General features: G+C 37.3%; 1 protein-coding gene across 1 annotated transcript; it reads right to left on the bottom strand.

The window, feature by feature from the left end:
* Positions 1 to 2178: 2178 nt before the first annotated feature.
* Positions 2179 to 17759, bottom strand: LOC121969913. Its single transcript, XM_042520230.1, has 2 exons — positions 17277 to 17759; positions 2179 to 2537 (listed from the first exon to the last, which is right to left on the bottom strand). Exons 1-2 carry the CDS (start codon positions 17611 to 17613, stop codon positions 2209 to 2211), a joined length of 666 nt encoding a protein of 221 aa, XP_042376164.1. The 5' UTR covers positions 17614 to 17759; the 3' UTR covers positions 2179 to 2208.
* Positions 17760 to 20822: the final 3063 nt, after the last annotated feature.

Raw genomic sequence — 20822 nt, 5'->3', positions numbered from 1 at the left:
TAGCGAACGAGGATGCATGGATATTAAATAGATCAAACTAGTACAAGTAACTAAGTATCAACTTAGGAAGCAAATAGAGTGGAGTCAATATAAACTGTAATTGATGTCTAATGAATATATAACAATTAATAATCATGCATTAAGATCAAAGAAATTATAGAAGTCAAAGCAAAAACTATAAGTCTACTTCGAGCTCAAGTCCTATAAATATATGATACAAAGTCGATCTAAGGATATATAAATCATTTAATCAATCTATTGATTATATTAATCCATTACTACTCAATTCTTGATCATCTAATTGATTAATTTATCTAAATTAATTATAAATGCTTAATCAATTAAACTTCATTAATTAAAACTTTGCTTCATCTAAATTATCTTAATTATTAATAACTTAATTTAATCATTTAAAATATCCACATAAGTGATTTATCGTTATCAATAAATTGTAACTAATTAATTAATCAATGTTATTAATCCAATTAAACTTATTATGCCTTAAATCGTATTTATCCATTTAATAAACATGAGTAGTACAGTTAATAAATTATTATTCAATTAACTAATCCAGTGTTAATCTAATTGCATCGACTCATAATTTTCTTAGTTAACCATGTGATAAATAAATTTAACCTTAATTAATCACCCAATTGATTAACCTGCTAAATCAATTATCTAATAAATCACTTAATCACTCCATCATTTCTTAAATTGATTACATAACTAGATCCTCAAGCTGATTCAATTAGCTTTTTTTTCATTAATTAATGAAACTTATTAATATTTGATTAATCTTCTAATCAGATAACATTCACGGCTTCCTTTCTCTTCCTTCCTCTTCGACAGCGACGAACACAACAGTCGGCGAAGACCATGATCACCTATGTCTCCCGACCTGCAGGAGGAATGACGAAGGAGGGCCACGACGGTGACGACGTCTTAGCAGTGGTAAAGGACGCCTAGCACGACGGGTCACGTGCGCTAGCCAAAAGGAAACGTGGTTGTGGCCCTTGCGCTCACGGTGGACAACAATGGCTTCTCACGCACTGAGGCACCGAGATCGGATGCGAAGAGGCTACGAGCGACGGTGGCTGGTCTCTTAGGATGACAGTGCAGGATTTCTTTGAGAAGGCGACAGACAATGACGATCAACCAAGGTGCTCATGAGCATTCGACGGGGAGATAGCGAGGCACACTTGTTTACTATGGTGAAGTAAGACGGCGGATGTTGGCTTCAGCTCAGAGATGAGAAGGTGAGGGATGGGGTACCGATGTCTCGCATGGAGGTGATGCCATCGGTTGGGAGCATGGCGGAACCCGTGGCTACCTGCGAGCGGCGACCACTGTGTTGTCGCGAACAAAGACGGAAAGCAGAGGAATGAACTTAGGTTTTGATAATTAAAACCTAGTCCTATTTTAAATAATATATCTAAATAGACTTTTCTGTTAATCATTTATTCCAATAAAAATTTAAAAGACTCCTATAAAATCTAGAAAAAATACAATAAATTTTATAAATTCATATAAATATATTTCTCTTTTAATTTCATATCAATATAAATTAATTTTCTTAAATAAATTTAATTATGTCAAATTTTAATCATTTTAATTTATATATCTATTTTTAATATAATTTAGTTGTCCTAACACAGCAGCTTATACATGGAGAGGTCAAACATAGGTATTTTATTTTGCTAAGTCATATAATACGGTGCTATACGATGTAATTGGATCAAATTAAGTCTTCTCACAGCGATGCAAAGATATAACGCCCATCCCAAATGTAATATATTTCTTTGGTAAAAGTCATAGACCATAAAGAAATTTCTCCAACTTGAAGCGGCTCCAGTTCAAGCAAGCATACCTGATACCAGGCCCTTGCAGTGAGGTCGATGGATCGATTTCATTCTTTACTAATCTTACTCTTGAAACAAATTAACAATGTAAAATTGTCTCAATCAGTTTTACCACAAGTAAGCTACTTTCATACAATAGTCAATTTGATAACATTATGTGCAACATTAGTAGATATGGACCAAGTGTCGTATTCTAATTTACAAAGGATTTGCTCGCTAAAATTTCATAAAAATGATCAGTTCCCCATAGCAATAATTTCATAAACAGCACAAACACAATGAGACAATAGGAGATGAGAATGTACTTCCTTTATTTTCCCATAACTCTCTGCAGCTTGCACCTGAACAGTTATCCCTGCAGTGACTCCGCAAATGTGGATATAAAATTAACCATCTGAGCATCAAACGCAGGCCCTTCCATCTGAAAATGGCCAGCTCCTTCAATCAGATGAATGTCCACTTTCCCAGCAGCAGTTTTGAGCTTATTCTCCAATTGTTTTACACTTGTGAAACCATCTTTTGTTCCCATGATAAATAGTTTAGGTTTCTTGGACTGCAAGATAGTTTCATGATGCCGCCCAAAAAGAATGGAAGCCATGAAACCAAAAGGATAGCCTATACTCACATAACCAATCACTTGGTCTATTTTATCAACCGCTGAACCAGCAATTGGGGCACCTGTAACCACAGTATGGGTTAACAGTGTCTACCACACAAACATCTCAGTGAGATAATGCTAGATCAACTTGGAGAAAAGGATAGGTACTACTGCATTGAGATCTAATATCTAACAAACTCCATTTCACAGTAGTCCCCAAAAAGTTTAATACGGGAAACAGGCAAATGTGGACAGCAGGAATGAATTATGATATGTTATCCCATGATAAAAGGCATGATTAAAGGAATAATTGTACTAATTTTTTAAGTTTTAGAAGACAATAAATAAAATCCATTTTAAGGTTGATAAAATTGAGCATGTTATACCACATCTGTCGCTTTGTCCAGATTATGTTATATAATTTATCACAGCAAACAAACAAACAAAAGTATTATTCCAGAACAACCAATAACTGCACCCACAACAATGTGCTGGCCGTTAATAAAAAAAATGTAATTATGTGGGTAATTTACCCACATCAGGAATCCATGCCAAACAGAGTAGTCTTATGTTTAAGCTGGCATTGTTCCATAGAAGTCAATTAGAAACTGCTCCATTGTTATGCCTATATTGCTCATAGGTAGAACTTGGAGAAGGTTGCAGACATCAACTCAAGCACCTTTGCATTTATTGTATTAAGTGAGGAGAAATCACTTATAGACATTATTTTAAGATGATTTTTTAATTACCTCTTATGAAGGGACAAATCATAGTAGAATCTTTGTGAAGATGGCTCACCAGAGAAAGTAGAAGCTGGGTAATTGAACCGCATTTCATCAAGTGTGCTAGCATTGGTATTATTCTTTGTTAGTGTTTATTTTTTTTTCACTACATTTATTTTTGAAGAAGAGTCTTGGTGCAATGGTAAAGTTGTTGTCATATGACCAAAAGGTCACAGGTTCGAATCTTGGAAACAGCCTCTTGCAAAAAACAGGATAAGGGAAACAAGAAGGGGAGCCTTGGCGCAACGGTAAAATTGTTGCTTTGTGACCAAAAAGGTCACGGGTTCGAATTCTGGAAACAACCTCTTATAAAAAACAAGGTAAAACTGCGTATAATGGATCCTTCCCCGGGACCCCGCATAGCGGGAGCTTCGTGAACTGTGCTATCCTTTTTTTATACAGGTCACTACCTTTTGGTTCTTCACCTCTCCCCTCTAGCTAGAAAACTTGAATCCCAACCAACCATTGATCCTCAAAGGAATCACATTTGAGATATTTATTGATTATAAAGTACTTTTCACCTAAATAGAATTGTCAATTGGAATACCTGCTCCTTGTGTCAATTGTTGGAGAGCTAGAGCATGAGCCAAAGCCAGAGTTCTCATGCGACATTAATGCAGTATTATGGATCCAAATTAAGTTGTACCTTCTTGAATCACATTCTACAAATAAAAAGTATTCAGGAGTGGTGGCTCTCAGTTTGCCATGTATTCGGGAACACAAAGTATTCAAATGCACATGGACCTTAAGTGGTCCTATTATTGGTGACGCGTGAAAGAGATGCTAATTTCTGGCTAAACGTTTTATGTGTCGGTAGAGTAAGGTAGAACAATAGAGAGTCGTTGTAGAAGATCGAGATCAAGAGTAGGAACAAAAACATAGTCCTATGGATGTTATTATTGGTCTTCAAGGCCCCAAAAGTGACGTGATTTCATTTGGATGATAGTCAATCGATTGGACAGATTGGCCATATTCTATCCTTTCCAAGATGGATTCTCTCAATCAATTATTTGGATATATTGTAGAGAAATAATCAATTTATAGGGTTCCCCTCAGTATCATTTACAAACAAGATCCCATTCAATGTCGACATTTTGGTTGAAATTTGCAAATAGTTATGGGTATAAAATTTTCGATACCATTTTCAACCAACAAAGAACACTCGACCATCAAAAACCTTAGAGGACCTTTTAGAGATTTGTGTGCTAGACTATGGAGATCAATGGGAGGCCTTTGCTTATAGAACATTGTAGAATTGATGCGCTAGGGGGGTTGAATAGCGCTCGTAGCTTTTCATGTTTTTCAGAAAACAATCGAAAGAGAAAACGCAGCGGAATAATAGTAAAGGAAATCAATTGCTAACACTTTGATTTACTTGGTTCGACGACTCCTACACTCGCGATCATCGATCTCCTTCGTTGGTCAATCCACCCTCAATTCGAAGTATTACAAAGGATATTTTAATTACAATATAAAATATTTAAAAGTTATTGACAACTATAGATCTGAAAATTCTTGATTTCGGTTGTCGAAGCGGTGTTTGGGCGTCGTCAAGTCATTTCCGGAGCCGCGTGCATGAGCAAAAGTCGTTCGAATTGATGCTCTTGAGCTATTGGTCGAACTCTCTTTTTATAGCCCACTCTGGGCGCCTAGATACCTCTCTGTTAAATTTTGATGAATGTCCTAAGGCAATTGGTTTTATTATTTATTTGATAAATATACATTCACTATTTTAGTGCATATAAAGTTTGAATTATCTTAAACTCATTTACTGAATGCTCGCAACACAATTTATAGCATGAGAGAATTTGTGATTGGATCACAATTTGTGATTAACTCTACATGTACAATTATGAACATATTGAAATTTCCCTAGTCGTCGAATTGGTGTATTCGGACATCATCAATTCTATAAAATTAGCACGGGCTATATTCCTTGGTTCGTCCAAGCAACTATTTCTCACTAAATGGAGACATTAGGATATCGAGAGTTAAACGTGCTTGCTAGTTATGATAACTAGTTCATTAGAGTAATTTGTTGTAAGACTTCATATGGTTTTCTACATATATATGGATATGTCTATGAAGTTCTTACTGCAACTCGAGTGCAAATTTCCTTCAACTTGAGGTATACAAGTTATCTTGGTCATAAAAACTTATACTTTAACATCTTAAGCAAGCATCTCTTGGAGGTGTGGACCCGAGATAATTGAGTATAAGTCAAAGTGTCCGAAGGTGTTTAGATAACCTACAAAGGATTCATCGCTCCATGTGAGAAGACATATACCCTTTGACCACTCATTAGGATTATTACTCAAAGTCTTTGGCCAAAGCATCACATGTTAAGAGTATGAGACTCTTATATACATATACGAATAATTTAAATTTGTAGAACGAGGAAGTATTACTTGGGTTAGGTGTGACGTAGTCAGCCAAGTGGGAGCAGACACAGACCATGTTCTGAACTAAGTGGATATAAGACAAGTAAAAGGAACGAGGCATGATTCACTGTAACTGCTGAAGAGTTCAGAATTAGTTCTGAGATCAACTGTGATTTTCAAGTTAATTGAGATCATGATGTACTACTAGATGTCACTCATGATTATTTCATAATTAAGTAATTAATTATGAATGACCAAGATAAACCGGGAACCTATTGCGTCACGCGCACTATGAGTCTCTAAAAGACGTAAAACAAGTTAGAGAATAGGGTTCTCAGATCAAAAGATAAATGTTTGGTTGGACCATATATAAAACAATTATGGAGTGTAGATAAACCACATCTCTTATGAAAGAGTTGGACCCTATTTGGTTTAGCCATGAACCAATTTGGTTTAACCATGAACAAACTTAATTTAGTTGTGAACCAAACCAAAAGGTTAATGGGCTAATTTTTTGTTAAGGCATAATGGGTTGGATTTGGGTTTTATGATCCAACTTATTAAAGAAGATTATATATTGATATAGTTAAGAGAAAATTAATACACAAATCATTATTGGCTTGATTAGGTTTTGGAAACCTAAACCCAATACCTCTCTCTCCCTCTCCCTCTCTCTTGTCGCCGACTATAACAAGAGGGTCTCCTCTTGTTTTCGTGAACCACCCAAAGGATGAAGATCTTCCTTTTGCTTCTTCCTCTTCTTGATCCTTCTCCTTCGCTCGTGGCTAGTATCTTCCGAAGGCGAAGCTTATTCTCTTGGAGTTGTCTTGAAGAGCTCGATGTAGATACGAATAGAGGTAAGATTTGATAACATCGCAAAAGGTTGATGCTCTTCTCGTTACAGGTCATCCGTAAGGTATACCTAGAATAATTATTATTTGATTTCATTTTGTTTTATGATCTTGTCTGCGTGATTGTATCTTGCATGCGAATGGTGTGTATGATGTAATAAATTATTTTATTTATCGTTAAGTCTTCCGCTGTGTATGTTTACGAAACGTGTTTTAGTACACACCATATCAGGCATATCCCAACACTCCCCGAGCATCCCCACAGGGTTGACGTGGCTGCACATCGTCGAAACTTCATTTAGGAAGTTTATCCATGTCCAGGTGCTCGGACCACCTCCGAGCATCTAGACCGCTTACATGGGTCGATCAGTTGATGCACTCCAACTCAGTCTGCATATGAATTTTATCGTTCCGAGCACCTTGAGCAACTTTGGGGACTTGGATGGTCCGGGTGCTTGCGGCGACGGAGGTTGGCCACCTGGGTGCTCCCTCGAAGCCCTTGACTCAAGCACCTTGAGCAACTTCGGGTGCTTGGACGTCCGGGTGCTTAGACATGCTCCAGGCGTCTGGACTCCTCTTTTTCAGCCATCAACTTTTTGCAACACAAGATTAGCATAAGCATAAATAATATATAAAGCAGGGTAAATTTTGACACTCTGGATTGTCTCTGGATTGTCTGGTACTGACTTCGAGTTTCGTTAAAATCTAGGTCGGATTAATGTCTACTATTCCCTCTATGGGGAGCGCGTCCTCACCTACTCCTCTTAGGAAAGGTTACCTTTTGTCAAATTGATCATCCAGAGTGTTCGGACGTTTGACCTCAGGACCTTCCGTTGGACATCCAAACCCCGACCCGTCCAGCCTTTCTCCGTGACCCCTAGGACCCTAAGATTTCGCCCAACGTCCTCAATCTACCAAGACTCTAACCAGTCCCACGGACCAAGACTTCATTGCCTAGTCGTAACTAGGCCTTTCCACCATGAGGGATTGCCAGGTGTAGTTGGTTCCTCGACGGGAAGATTGGCCAGAGCTAGCTTGCGGAGGTGGAGAGCCACGAGTGAACACATGGCGACGATGGTGACATACGTTAGTGACAGTGATGCATGTTAGTGTGGTTGTTTGATTGTGTACGTACCGGAGATCATGTGTGATTGTGATGTTAGTTGGTGTTTGCATACACCAACCTAGTGCTTTCTATATGCAGTGTCAATCCTTGTGTGCGACACTATATTTATGTACAGTGTCAATCCTTGAGTGCAGTGCTATATTATTAGGCGGCCCTATGGACATTCTATTCTGATCTGGCTTTTGTTTGAACATGACGAGCGGAAGCCATGTGTCGTGGTTGCTATATGTCCCTTTCGCTCCATATACACATTTACCTTTTATCAAAAAAAAAAACTAGGATTTTCCACCTGCTTAATGTCCACTAGGACTTCTTTGCCTAGCCTCAATTAGGACTTTCACCTTGCCTAAGATCACTTAGGACTTTCCTGCACACTAAGTTAAACTTGTTAGATTACAACATAACTTAACTTTAAACCTTTGCCAAATATCAAAACACGAGTTTGATTAGTTGATGCTTCCAGCACCAATAAACGTATCTATATAGATGCCCCATTTAAAACATTTATTTGAGAGCATGCAAATCCCTGATGTTATGGGGTGTGACTGTTAGGACCTCAATTAGTTTAAAGGGATGCAGATATGAACTCTCAGGTAAGATTGTTGCATGAATGAATTGTTGGGACCGGTTGCGATAGATGGTTGGATAGTTAGAGAGGGGTGATTATCCATTGTACCTATAACAGAATTCCAATAGAAATGAAAATATAAAGAATGTCACTACAGTAGCATAGGCATATAAAGTAGTTTAGAACTCTCATTCCTACTCCATGGTTTATGACTTGTCAATGAGTCACTTTGAAAACTCACTATTTTTCTCCTTTGCATATAACTTCCAGATGTAAAGAAACTTCATACAACAAGAAGCTCAGGGAGGAAAGCTTAAAGAATTATAAGGAAATACTCAATAATATCTAGTGAATCACTAATTTTTCAATATTCAAAGCTCCATTTTACTCCCCTTTATGCCTTTAACCTCTTCAATCTTCACTTGTTGCATAGCTCATTTGTCACTGAGTCGATTGGATCCACCATTAGTCAATTGGTTCCTTTAATCGCTTCAACGCTAGGCTACCAACGACAACTTGAATCGATTGGATCACACCATCAGTTGACTACTCCATTTTACCCTTAGGTCATCCAACCATTGAAGTAGACTTACAAGATCAAGCAATAGTCGATTGGAGTTCCTCATCGATTGGCTGACCACTACACCACAAATTAGTAGATTGTTCAGTCAACTTAGCCACGAATAGATACATTCCATTCGCTTACTAATCACCCTAAGTCAATTCCTTGGTTGGCTCGACTCCCTAATCTACAAGAACTCTAACTATGACCATCTTAATGATTGAATCTCACCTAAGCTAAGAACCACCCTATCCTAACGATATATTCTCTCAATTCTCATAACTGGCATACTAGAGCTTAACTTCCACAACTTGACTTTGCCACCAAGGCCATCTCCAATTAGGTTACTCATTTAATGATGTGGAGATGTTGGCTAAGAGAATAGGAGGAAACATGTCACACCACGATTGTGTCCCTCCTTGACACAATGACAATCAAGATTGATTTCCTCCCCCTTCTCCTTCGTAATTAATTTCGTTATTTCTTTTTCATCGAGGACAATGTGTAGTTTAAGTCTGGGGGAGTTTAGTTAGTTTTTCTTTATCCATCATGCATCATGTCTCTTTATTTGTTTTTAATTTTTGCATTATCATGACTTATCATGTTCAACATGCATTTATTTGTTTGTTTCTTATAGCATAACCTTAGCATGTTAAAATTTAATGTATTTAAGAATAGCATGCTCATATCTTTGGCGATTCATATTTTCTAGCTGTAGTAATAGGACATGAGCATTGTTGAATTGAAGAAATTTCAATGTATGCCTACATGTATAGTATCTCTTTTCACATACACGTAAAACTTAGTTTTGAGAGTTGAAGTATCCGAAAAAAGGTACAATTCATTTCGTTGGACTAGTACCTTAGTATTCATAAGGGACCCTTAATTACATTTTGGTTAGTAGAGAAACACACGAATTGGAAAAAAAAAATCGCTACCAATGTAGATAAGTGTGCTTAATAAGAAATAAATAATAATTAGGTATTTATCTATTCGTTAATCTCGACATCGAGTGCTCCTTTGAGACTTTATGTGGATAATGCAAAGCATTAGGAGGAACGATTCTTGCATACGGCAGATAAGTTTTTCTTGTGTGGATAACTCTGGGAACATGATGAAATGACGAAATAACTTAGATTAGTAATTGATACTTTAGAATCGAGTTACATTGCACCGTGCATGAAGAACTTCAAAGTTAGGTCTTAGTAAAATAATTCGTATGCCTTTGCCCATTAGTAATACTGCTCAATAAAACTAAATGAACTTGCTAGGGATATGATGTTTCATTCACTCACATAGATTTTAGTTGTAGGTTTTTGCTCGAGGACAAACAAAAGTTTAAGTTCGTGGGTATTTGATGTGTGTGATTTATGCCTATATTTTTCATCTTATTATGCATGAATTTCCTATATTACATGAGCATATTTGCATTATCTTCTAACATTTTCATCTTTGTAGTTCGGAAGACTACTCTTTTGTATTCTATGTTAACAGGACATTAAGATCTCAGCATTTAGACGCATTGAAGTCGGAAAGCCTCATTTCAGCACCATACAAGGCCTACTTGTACCATACTTGGAGGCAAAATGCGCAATCAGAGCAACATTGCGAGGTTCAATAGCGAACACGACCTGACCTTGTCATCTGTGGATTGGACCGTATCAGCCAGTAAGCCACACGACCATGGCGTGTGTGGTTGTTTCCTCCATTTTTTCTTGTAGGGTTTCGTTAGAGACCAAGCAACCTTTAAACCCTAAAAAGGACAAGGAGGTAGAGGCTAAAGATCATCAAGGGTTTGTGACAGAAATCGTATTTAAGAGAGTCATGTTCGAGGTTTCGAGATTATTCCATCGTCGAGGAGTGTGTGTAGTTCTTCTGAAGACATCGAGATCGTCTACAACGGAATTCCTTCTAAACTTAAGTCTTATTTCTAGTTGTAGAACGATGTTCTTCTTGTTTTTGTCTTGTAACTCCAACATTGTAGTCTTCCTAATTCTAGGATTAGGGAGTAACTTGGTGTTTTATTTGACGAAATAATGCATTGATCCTCTTTTTATTAATGATGCGTATGATTCTTAATTGGTTCTAATTTTTCTCTCCATCTATCTATGTTGCTAGGTTCAAGTTGGATAGCAAGCTCATTGGGATAGACCAAGTGTTGAACCCTAACCCATAACCATTGCATATAAACATATTTTAGATTCACAGAGAGTAGGTTACAAACTTAAAACCAAAATCTCTAACCTCTAGAACTGACTTGAGAGTTCCTCTCACGAAGTAAGGGTAGCATCTAGGAGATCACGAACCTCCTTAAGAAAGCGTTCCAAGCACGACTACCATGAAAGTAGTTGACCTCTCTTGAGGCTTCCATGATTTGTCATCGAACTTAAAGGGTTAATCCCAAGTTATTTTATGAGTTGCAATTGGTATAGACATATCGGTGTTTTCTTTCTTCTCTTCTTCCCGTAAACACATTCAATTACCTTTGAACAAATATCTTCAATATAATTATACGTAGAAATAAAGAGGTGCATTCGTTAATAAACATTATGGTGAAATCGAAATCCTAAAATTGCCTTCCGAATTAGCTTTCACATTGTATTCGTTCAATCACTCTTGTTTTTCTTCCCACAACACTACTTTTTTCGATTGTCTAGATAACGTCCTTTGCAAATATTTTGGTATTCAACAACACGGTCCAAGTGGACGATATTTTTATTACTTGACGATACCGTACGCTTGTGGTACGAGTACATCACAATGCAATGACGAATGCTCTATCCAAGATAGAGATTCTCATCTCCTTGGAAAGGGCCCAAGAAGTTGTCATAGAGACGGTCAAGGGGCATAGTATTAACACAATAATAGATAACAATTATTGGGTCGAGGGGGTTCCAACCTATCTCTTGTAGGGAGACCTCCCCACACAAGCTAACTAAAAGTTGCTTAGGACACAAGCTTCGAGGTAAAGTTATATCAATGACACCATATACAAGTGGTCCTACTCCATGGCATACTTGAAATGTTTGTAGCCCCAGAAGATTAGCTAGTCTTGTGAGAGATATTTGAGAAAATTTATGGTAACTGTAGTGGTGCTTGCAACCTCTGTTTCAAGGTAATGAGAGTTGGATACTTTTGGCCTTCCCTTCAACAAGATGTTCCTGAGCTGATAAAGACATGTGAACTACGTTAGAACTTTACCAAAGTACCTTAACTATTTGGCTGTAGAGATGACTACACCTCATAAAACCCGTTTTGACAATGGGACATAAACTTCATAGGCCCCTTCCCACTCAAGAAAGAGAAAAGGATGTTCCTCGTAGTAGCCATTGACTACTTTACGAAACTGGTTTGAACTCATTTGCTAGAGAAGTTAGAGGGATTCCTGTGAAGAATATCATAATTTGATTTGAACTATCAAGGAAGTTGGTGATAAATAATGAAACACAATTCAGCAAGGACATATTCAAGCAATACTACACAATCTATGGAAGCAATCTAAAGTTCACATTAATGACTTATTTGCAAACAAATAGACAAATGAGGTACCCAACAGAATAATCTGTGAGCGGCAAAGTTTGGTACCTTGTCGGTTGCTGATCTGCCAAACATATTATGGTTGTATAGGACCACGCCTTATGTAGGAATAGGGGAATCACCTTCCAATCGTTCAGGGCAAAGGTAAATCTCAATTGAGGTAATAGTGCAATCACTCGAGATGACTAACTTCATCCAGAAGGCTTAGCTAAGTTATTCAAGTTAAACCTAAATCTCTTGGAGTTAGTTTGATACCAAACCTCCACCCAAATTGCACTCAAATTGCATGGCTAAATTAGGTTGCAACTAAACGTTACAATAAAACCGTAAGGAAGAGGGAATTGAAGGTCCTAAGAAATTCTCACCCGTTATTTAGTAATCCTAACTAGACTGAAACTTGTGTAAATTGGAGATGTTGTAATGTAAAAGTTGGCGGCAAGTCAACCCTAGGAGAAGGGCATGATGACACTAATGTGGGAAGGGCCCTATCAAATGAAGATTGAGTTGCACCTTGGGACATTCAAGTTAAAGTACTTGGACAAGAATGAAATACCAAGATCATGGCATGTCTCAAATCTTGATGATTCTATATCTAACGCTACCTCGTTGCAACCCCACTCTGACTAAACCCTAGCTAGCCTCAAGGAAATATAAATCGTAATTTCGCTTATTGTAATTTCTCACCCATTATTATAAACATAATATCAATGAAACTTTCATGTCTTATCTGAGAAAAAAAGTTCAGTCAAATCGAGACTAAGGGAAGTGACCAAGGTATCCACAAGGGCCTAGGAGTGAGAGCCCTCGCAAGAGGAAGTAATCTAGATCCGTAGTTGGACTGTGAACTATTTATGGCCTAGCCACAAGTTCACGATCTCAATTTGCAGCCAAGCCAGAGATTGTGCTCACTACGATTGTGATTCATGGCAAAGCCACCAGAGTAACTCGTGGCCATGAGTTCGCCGGCCTGAGCTGTTATGAAAATTTAAAAGGATAAAAACTTGTTTTATCCACCCGTGGATTTACAATTCGTTCGCGGATCATTTTTACCTCGAGTGAACAAAGGAAGTTGTCTTGACTCTCATGCAATCCATTCTTTCTTTTGTCCATCTTATAGAATAAGAGGGCATAAGTGTCAAGCCAAGACTTACTATTAAGACATGGAATGGCCCAAAGTGTCAAAGGAATACTAACCTTATCACTTTTAGATGGACTTTTATGGGCAAAGGTATGGTTCAAACATGTAGCTCTAATATTGAATTGGAGAGATTTTGTGGAACTAAATTTGGGTAGAACCTCATTTATAAAATGAAAAAAATAATGAATGATGATCATCTTGCTTTTGCTTCTATTCTCTTGATATTTAGCCATTAATTTGCTTTACCCTCTATCTCGCATTGAAAATTTTGTAAATTTCATACTTAGACATTAATTTGCTTTACCCTCTATGTGCTCGCATTGAAAATTTTGTAAATTTCCTTTCTCTTGTAGAATAAATGCTAGGTAGCATTCCTATATAATAAAGAGGATAATACATAGAAACAAAAATGAATGATGTACTGAGTTAGGTCTTTTAGATTTTTAAGAATTTAAAAAGGAAAGACCAAATTTGATAGGGTAAATTCCATTTCACTCTCACCCCCAAGGTTTACCTACTTTTTAAAATGCCTCCTATAATTTTCAAATTGTCAAAATGCCCTCGACAACAACAACAACAACAACAACCAAGTTGTATCCAATAGGTGAGGTCGGCTAGCAAAATGCCCTCCAAAGTTTGAAAACTTTTGTCACCCCCCAACTACTAACACTATCAAGTGACACACCAAAAAATTGTACGGATAACATGGTCAGAGAAATCACCACATCAATATTTCCATTAACTCACTTGACAATGCTTATAGATGTTTGCACGGGTGGGGCACTCTAGGAGCATCATAGCAATCTTAAAATTCTAAGGGAAGAGGGTGATTTAGAAAAAGTAAATAAATCTTGTGTGTGTTTCATGTATGTAACTCTTATAGATACGAGAAATATCAAAGATGTGAAAGTTGGAATTCATACATGAGATACCAATTTTATGAGAATGAAGTTGAACTCATAATCATATAATATAGGTAGGATAGTCTGCAGTATATGTTTGTATTCTTGTTGATGGTTGCATACTTGATGTATATGGGCGTACTCTTGTTAGGTACCAGGTTATGGAATTGATGTATATGTTATGTTCTTGATAGATACATGGTCATACAGCCACGTACATGGTTTTGTACTTCATATATGATTGCATTCCTGTACAATATAAGGTTTTCTAATTCATCTATATATTTGTAGGACTGTTAAATACATGGTTTTGCACTATACATGCTTATGTTTATATTCTTGTTGGGATGGTAACAGACTGTTGTTTGTATTTATTTTCTTGTTGGCCACAAACTGTTGTTTGGTTTTAGTCATGTTTGATATGTTAGGGCTTCATCTCTTCATCTCCCACATTGACGGAGTGATCTCAAGCATTATTAAGGTCATTTTTACACTTTCTTCTTATATTTCTTATTGGGGTTTAGTCTTTGTCACTGGAGAAGTAATCTCAGGCATTATTGGTGAGGGCTTCAGTGTTATTGATGCTTTTGTTGTGGTTGTGGCTATATATATTGATGCACTACATTCATTGCGTGTTTGGGATTTAGTTGTCAGCAGTGCAGAAGTATCTCATGCATTCTTGGTGAAGGCTTCAACCTATTTCATTTATGTTCTCATTGGGCCTCTAACCATTTATATTAATGCACTACTTTCACTACATGTTTGATTTTACTATTATGTTATTGTTACTAAAATTTGGAGTTTAGTGTTTTTATACTTTATCTGGGTAAATGTAGAGATAAAGTGATATGATTAGTTGCAAGCATACCTCATACCACTACAGTGATGGTAAATGAAATATTTCTTTTTTCTAACTACAGAATAATTTGCAAGACATGGTAATGAGGTGAACATAAAAGAAATGTACTAATGTATTCTTTATCGGTCTTTTTTTCTCATGTTAGACTCATGTACTCTGGGCACATTTGTTCTCATATCCTTATTTTCCTTTAACTTCTAGATTCACGGACTAAACTAGATTATTGAAATTTTATGTCTTGCTTAAAAGGCTTCTCTCAAGTCAAGTGGAGCTTCATTCAATGTTTGATTAAATGTTTATGCCTTTTTTTATTTGAAAGATTTTCAGACTTTTTATGATATGAAGTTTGATTCAAGAATTTTCCATTCTATGATGAGTTTTAGCATATGGTGTTTTCTTTTTTTCACTGTTACTATTTTCAAATGCTTATAATTGTAGTTGCATATGAATATTTTTTTTATGTTGTTATTTATGTGGTGTTTGTATTATTGTATTGTTGCATATAGTTTTTCTCTATTGGTTGTATAAAAGGATTTTCTTGAAAAATACAAGTGAGTTTCCTCTGAAACTTATTTCATCAACCAAAATTAATTTTGATTTAAAAGATAAAAATTTGACACATGACCTCACAGAGGCACTTCCTTTAGGGGAAGTCACCCTTAGGGAATGGCATTCTTTATGGTAGTAAACGAGCTAAGGAGCTCAGGTAGTTATAAGTTGCTGAAGCTCATTTCATATATAGTGAGCCAACACTGAACTATAATTTTAACTATATCACTATTTGAACCTAGTGTTGTATTTTTTTCAAACTTATTTTTCTTTCTGAACACACTTCTTTATAAGCTCATGAATACATGGTGAACAAACAAACTTGTATGTTTGTAAAAAAGATTCATTTATAGTTCCATAACAATTTCCATTTAAAAGGTATCAAATAATTTCAATTATTAGCTTATGTATATGTTCACAGACAAGATTAGTTACAAGTTTGATGAGACATTCATAAAGAAATTCAGTGGAAGGTATTTTGATAGACCAATAAAGTTACAGTAAGATTGTATTGGAAGTTGCCTCAAGGTAGATTCAATAGAATACACAAATAAAGTTTGAGATTAGGTAAACTTCTAAGCTCAGGCTCGTTCAGCAACATAAACAAGCGTAGGCTATACCGAGCTTTCCAAATCAAAAATTATTAGCCATCAAGCTTGAATTCAGTAGTTTAAATGTGCAACAAATTAAATCTAAAGCTTACTAGTAATTTGTTTAACCAAGTAGAAAAAAGCTATGGCATGAACCCTGCTTGATTGTAGCTGCATAGGAGGTAGGAGGTTGGATGTAAAGTTAAACCATCCAAGCTTAACTACTAAAAATACATTTCAAGTTGTTCTCTTCTTGGTGAGATGGTATAATTAAAAATGAAAAAAACTTGAGCAGTCAGTCTCATCACATAACCCAAAAAAATGAAAATATACTAATTATTTTGAACATTAGTTCAGTTTAAGATAAAGGTCAAGGAAGACACACAAAATCACTTGATCTATTTGGAGGAATTTGGAAAAGAACAATTCAGGACAACTAGTGGATATAAACCATAAGTGAAAAATTGTGAAATCTATGAATTTTGGGCCTTCTACAATTCAGTCAAAGATCATGTTGTCCAATCTTTTCAGTAAAGAAAATTGGCTGATTTGTAGTAAATTCAAGGTGTGTTACGTGAGTAAAGAACAAGATATTTCCAGTTTAAAATTTCGACAGATGACTCCTAAAAGATTGATTAGGAATTCAACTTTTGTCCGTAATGCTACCATAAGGTGCCCAAGCTACTTATTTATGTAGTGTAATGCATGCTCTTAATCTGGCAAGAAGTGGGGACATTAAATTAACTGAGAATGAACTCAGGGACTCTAAAATCCAACTGTTGATTGGAAAACGAGATTAACTCAGTTGTTTCATCAGGTCCAAACCTACAATAACCTAAACAAATTAAGATAATATTCATTCTTCAACCACAATTCAGACTGAATATTTTGTGCAGTGTGTTGAGCAGGATCAAGAAGCACTAACGAAGCAAAAGAAGAAACAAGCAACTAGGTACCAAGAATAGTTTAAGCACCTGCGGAGGAGCCAACGAGTATGATGCCACGAGGGGACAGGGTAACGGAGACCCACTGGCAAACGGCGATGACATCGTTGATCTCGGCAGAGCCGAAGATGGAGGCCCGGCCGGAGGAGCGGCCGGCGCCCCTCATGTCAAAGGTAACTGCCTGGTATCCCTTCTCGGCGAGTCCGGTGGCGATCCCCCGGAGTAAGCCTTGGAAGCCGCCGAGGACGGTATAGGGGTGGACAAGAACGAGGACGAGATCGCTCACAGGAGGATCCGCCGGTTTGAAGAGCCGCACGTGAAGCTTAACGCCGTCGCTGGTCTCCACGGTCTGAGATTCCATCCCCATCACCCCCAACAGCTATGATGAGGCGGCAGCAAGGGAGCAGAGATAGTAGGGGGATTTTGATTCGGAGGAGAATGGAAGAGGAAAGACCGAATCTTAACCGAGAGAGGATGCCCAGAGTCGCCTCTGGCTCTAGCTAATAGTTCGAAAGTACTGACTTTAATAATCCAAAGGATTTAAACGGATCGGAGTGTGAATTGTATCGGGAGACAAGGATTTATTAATCCAATTAAAATATTCGATTAATTCCATCCATAAATTAATTAAATTAATCAAAAATCATTTAATATTAATTAATCGAATCAAATCAAAATTTTATTAAAACTGAATTAATCAAATTAATTATTTCAATTAACATCGAATTAACTAAATTTATTTAAAATAATAAAAAAAATTATACAAAATTAATATTAAATTAATCGAATATTCAATCTTAATTATCATCCCGTGAAAATCTCGTTATCGTTATTATCACTATGTTTGGGTAGTTAGTCGTCTGATTTCTCATGCAATCATCTTCTCCAACTATTTTTCTTAAAAAAATTATAGAAAACCTGTGCTCCATCCCATTTGAACTCACAATTATATGTTTTTGATATTATGTCAAAAGCATAAGTTGATATCTCAGTTTAAGCTAAAATATGAATGAGCATATATAACATTATATATAATGATTAATTGGGTGGCCCATGAGAAATGATCATATCCGGATTAAAATAAATTTAAATATTTAGAGAGAATGATTATTTTTTTTAATAACCTTCTTAATTTAACATTTATTTATTTATTTATATACATGCATACATATTATTCATGTACATACATACATATTAATCTCATTTTTTTAATGAAAGTGTCACAAATCAAAATACCATCATTATTAAGTATTTAGATTGTGAGAATTGATTATGAGAGTAATAGGACATAATCATATTTTTTATGTGTATTTCAAAGATTTTAAATTAGATTTTCATATTATTTTAATATGTGTTTGAGTCATGCAAAATTTAGTGAAATATATTATGGCAAAAGGTGAATACGCTCGCCCCCAGCGCCCCTGCCAACCCGTCTCAGGGCCAACACGGAGGAGGTAAATCACGGACAGGTACTAGCCTTTGGAATAGTGACTAGCACAAATCTTGGCTTTACCGAGATTCGAACCCCAGACCTCATTGTGACAACACCTCATGCGCTAGTCACTAGACCCATCTGAGGGGACAGACTTGGTGAAATACATGAGAAACTTAGTGTAGGAGATCGGTGGTCAGCTAGAAGGGAGGTTGGATAGACGGTGCCCCTAAATTAATAGCTTCCTATGTATTCGTTAGTGTACAGCGGAAATTTAATACTAAATAGAAAGCTAATCTAAAGACAATAAGGAAATGCAAACCAATACACGTCGATTTACATGGTTCGGAGATAAACCACCTACTCCACGACTATTCGTAAGATGGGCGATCCCTATCCGTCGGTGGATTACTCCTCGGAAGCCCTCTGGCTAGCTCATGTAGCTCCTTGTGGGTGGAGAAACCTCACCACAATTCTCATAAGAACTCTTGAGACGTTAGGGCACAAGTAGACTACTAATAGGGATTAACCACCTCTATTTCATCAACTATAACCAAGCTCTCAAGCCTTGGTTATATAGGTCATGGGTTGGAAAACCCCGCCTACTAGTCGACTGCCAAAACTATCAGTCGACTGCTCTATGTGGAGATTCGACTGTTACATCCCAACAACTTGATACCAATCGACTAGTAAAAGTACTAGTCAACTGCTCCACATTGGTCGAGCGAACAGAAGCATTCTGTTCGCTCCCAGTCGACTACACCAGTCGACTGATGAAAACACCAGTTGACTGCTATAGTAACTGCTACAGTAAAACCCTAAACCTAGGATTTTACCCTGAGTACAATCTCTCATGCACTCGTACCCTCACGACTCACTTAACCCTTCATTGCAGCCTTGACCTCTAGCCTTCAAGCCTACTTCCTTTGGCTCTAGTCCCTCGGATGCATCCAAGCCCGCGGCTTATCCCCAATGTCATCCTTCGCGTATGCCTCGAAGTCGCTTCCCTCGGCCCTTGTCTTTAATGCCTTGTCCACGGTCCCTCGGATGCTTCATCCTTCATCGGACCCAAAGTTATTAAGCTGAGTCATATGTGTATCCTACAAATCTGCACACTCATATACACATATCAACTATAAGGATAAACCTAACTTAAACCCTTTGTCCAAATACCAAAACACATGGCCGTACAGACTATTGGGATTGCTCCAACAATCTCCCCCTTTTTGATTTTTGGCACTATGTTTAAGTTAGGGAAAATATAATAGCAAAATAATATGCTTAAAACAATGGACTTACGATGTCAAAGAACACTTGGACTTACTCCGCCGAATGGACTTATGTTGCCAAGGCTACACACTTAGACTTACACCATCGAATGGACTTACGTTGCCAAGGCTATACACTTGGATTTACATCGCCGAATGGACTTACGTTACCAAGGCTACACACTTGGACTTGTTGGAGTAATCTAGGTGCCCTAGGTTTTGATGTTTCGACAAAGATTTAAGTTAGATTTATTGTTGTATTTGATATGCATTGTGAGTGTGCAGGATACAAGTACAACGAGGGAAATCCAAGTGTGATCTTGCCAAAGGAGAAAAGTCTAAGGATGAATCTTGGCAGTGTAAGTCCAAGTATGTAGTCTTGGCAACGTAAGTCCAAGTGTGACTTGGTAATGGATGAAGTCCCGAAGGTGAGGAGCCTCTTGGCAAAGGAAGACCCGACAATAAGGACAAGGCCGAAGGAAGCTCCAGAAGGCAAGATGTGAAGGATGGGGAGACATCCGAGGGGCGCGAGGCTGATGGAGAAGGCTAGGTCCAGGTTGGTCGGGTGAGGACGAGTGTTGAGTGATTGTACTCAGGGTAAAATCCTATGGTTTTAGGGTTACTGTAGCGTCACTGTAGCGCCACTGTAACATCACTATAGCAGTACTGTAGCACTATAGTAGCAGTCAACTGGTACACTGTAGCAGTCAACTGGTAGCCGACCGTTGGGTAACGGTCAGCTTCACTTAAAGGACCAGTCGACTGGTGCATATACCAGTCAACTGGTAGTGGAAAAATAGCTTAGTGTTTTTCTCTCGAGCTCTATTTAATAGAGCTCGGGGTGCTTGGGCATGGTTGACAAAATAGAAGTGGTTA

Source organism: Zingiber officinale, chromosome 4A (assembly GCF_018446385.1).
Source record: "Zingiber officinale cultivar Zhangliang chromosome 4A, Zo_v1.1, whole genome shotgun sequence".
Lineage (NCBI taxonomy): Eukaryota > Viridiplantae > Streptophyta > Magnoliopsida > Zingiberales > Zingiberaceae > Zingiber > Zingiber officinale.
The sequence above is the reverse complement of the archived record's forward strand: the minus strand, read 5'-3'. Positions and strand labels throughout refer to the sequence as shown.

Excerpts from the sequence above, each read along its gene's own strand:
- LOC121969913 (XM_042520230.1), bottom strand. The coding sequence starts at position 17,613 with ATGGGGATGGAATCTCAGACCGTGGAGACCAGCGACGGCGTTAAGCTT. Across the intron at positions 2,538-17,276 it reads ACTCGTTGGCTCCTCCGCAG|GTGCCCCAATTGCTGGTTCA; the intron begins GTGCTTAAACTA and ends CTGTGGTTACAG.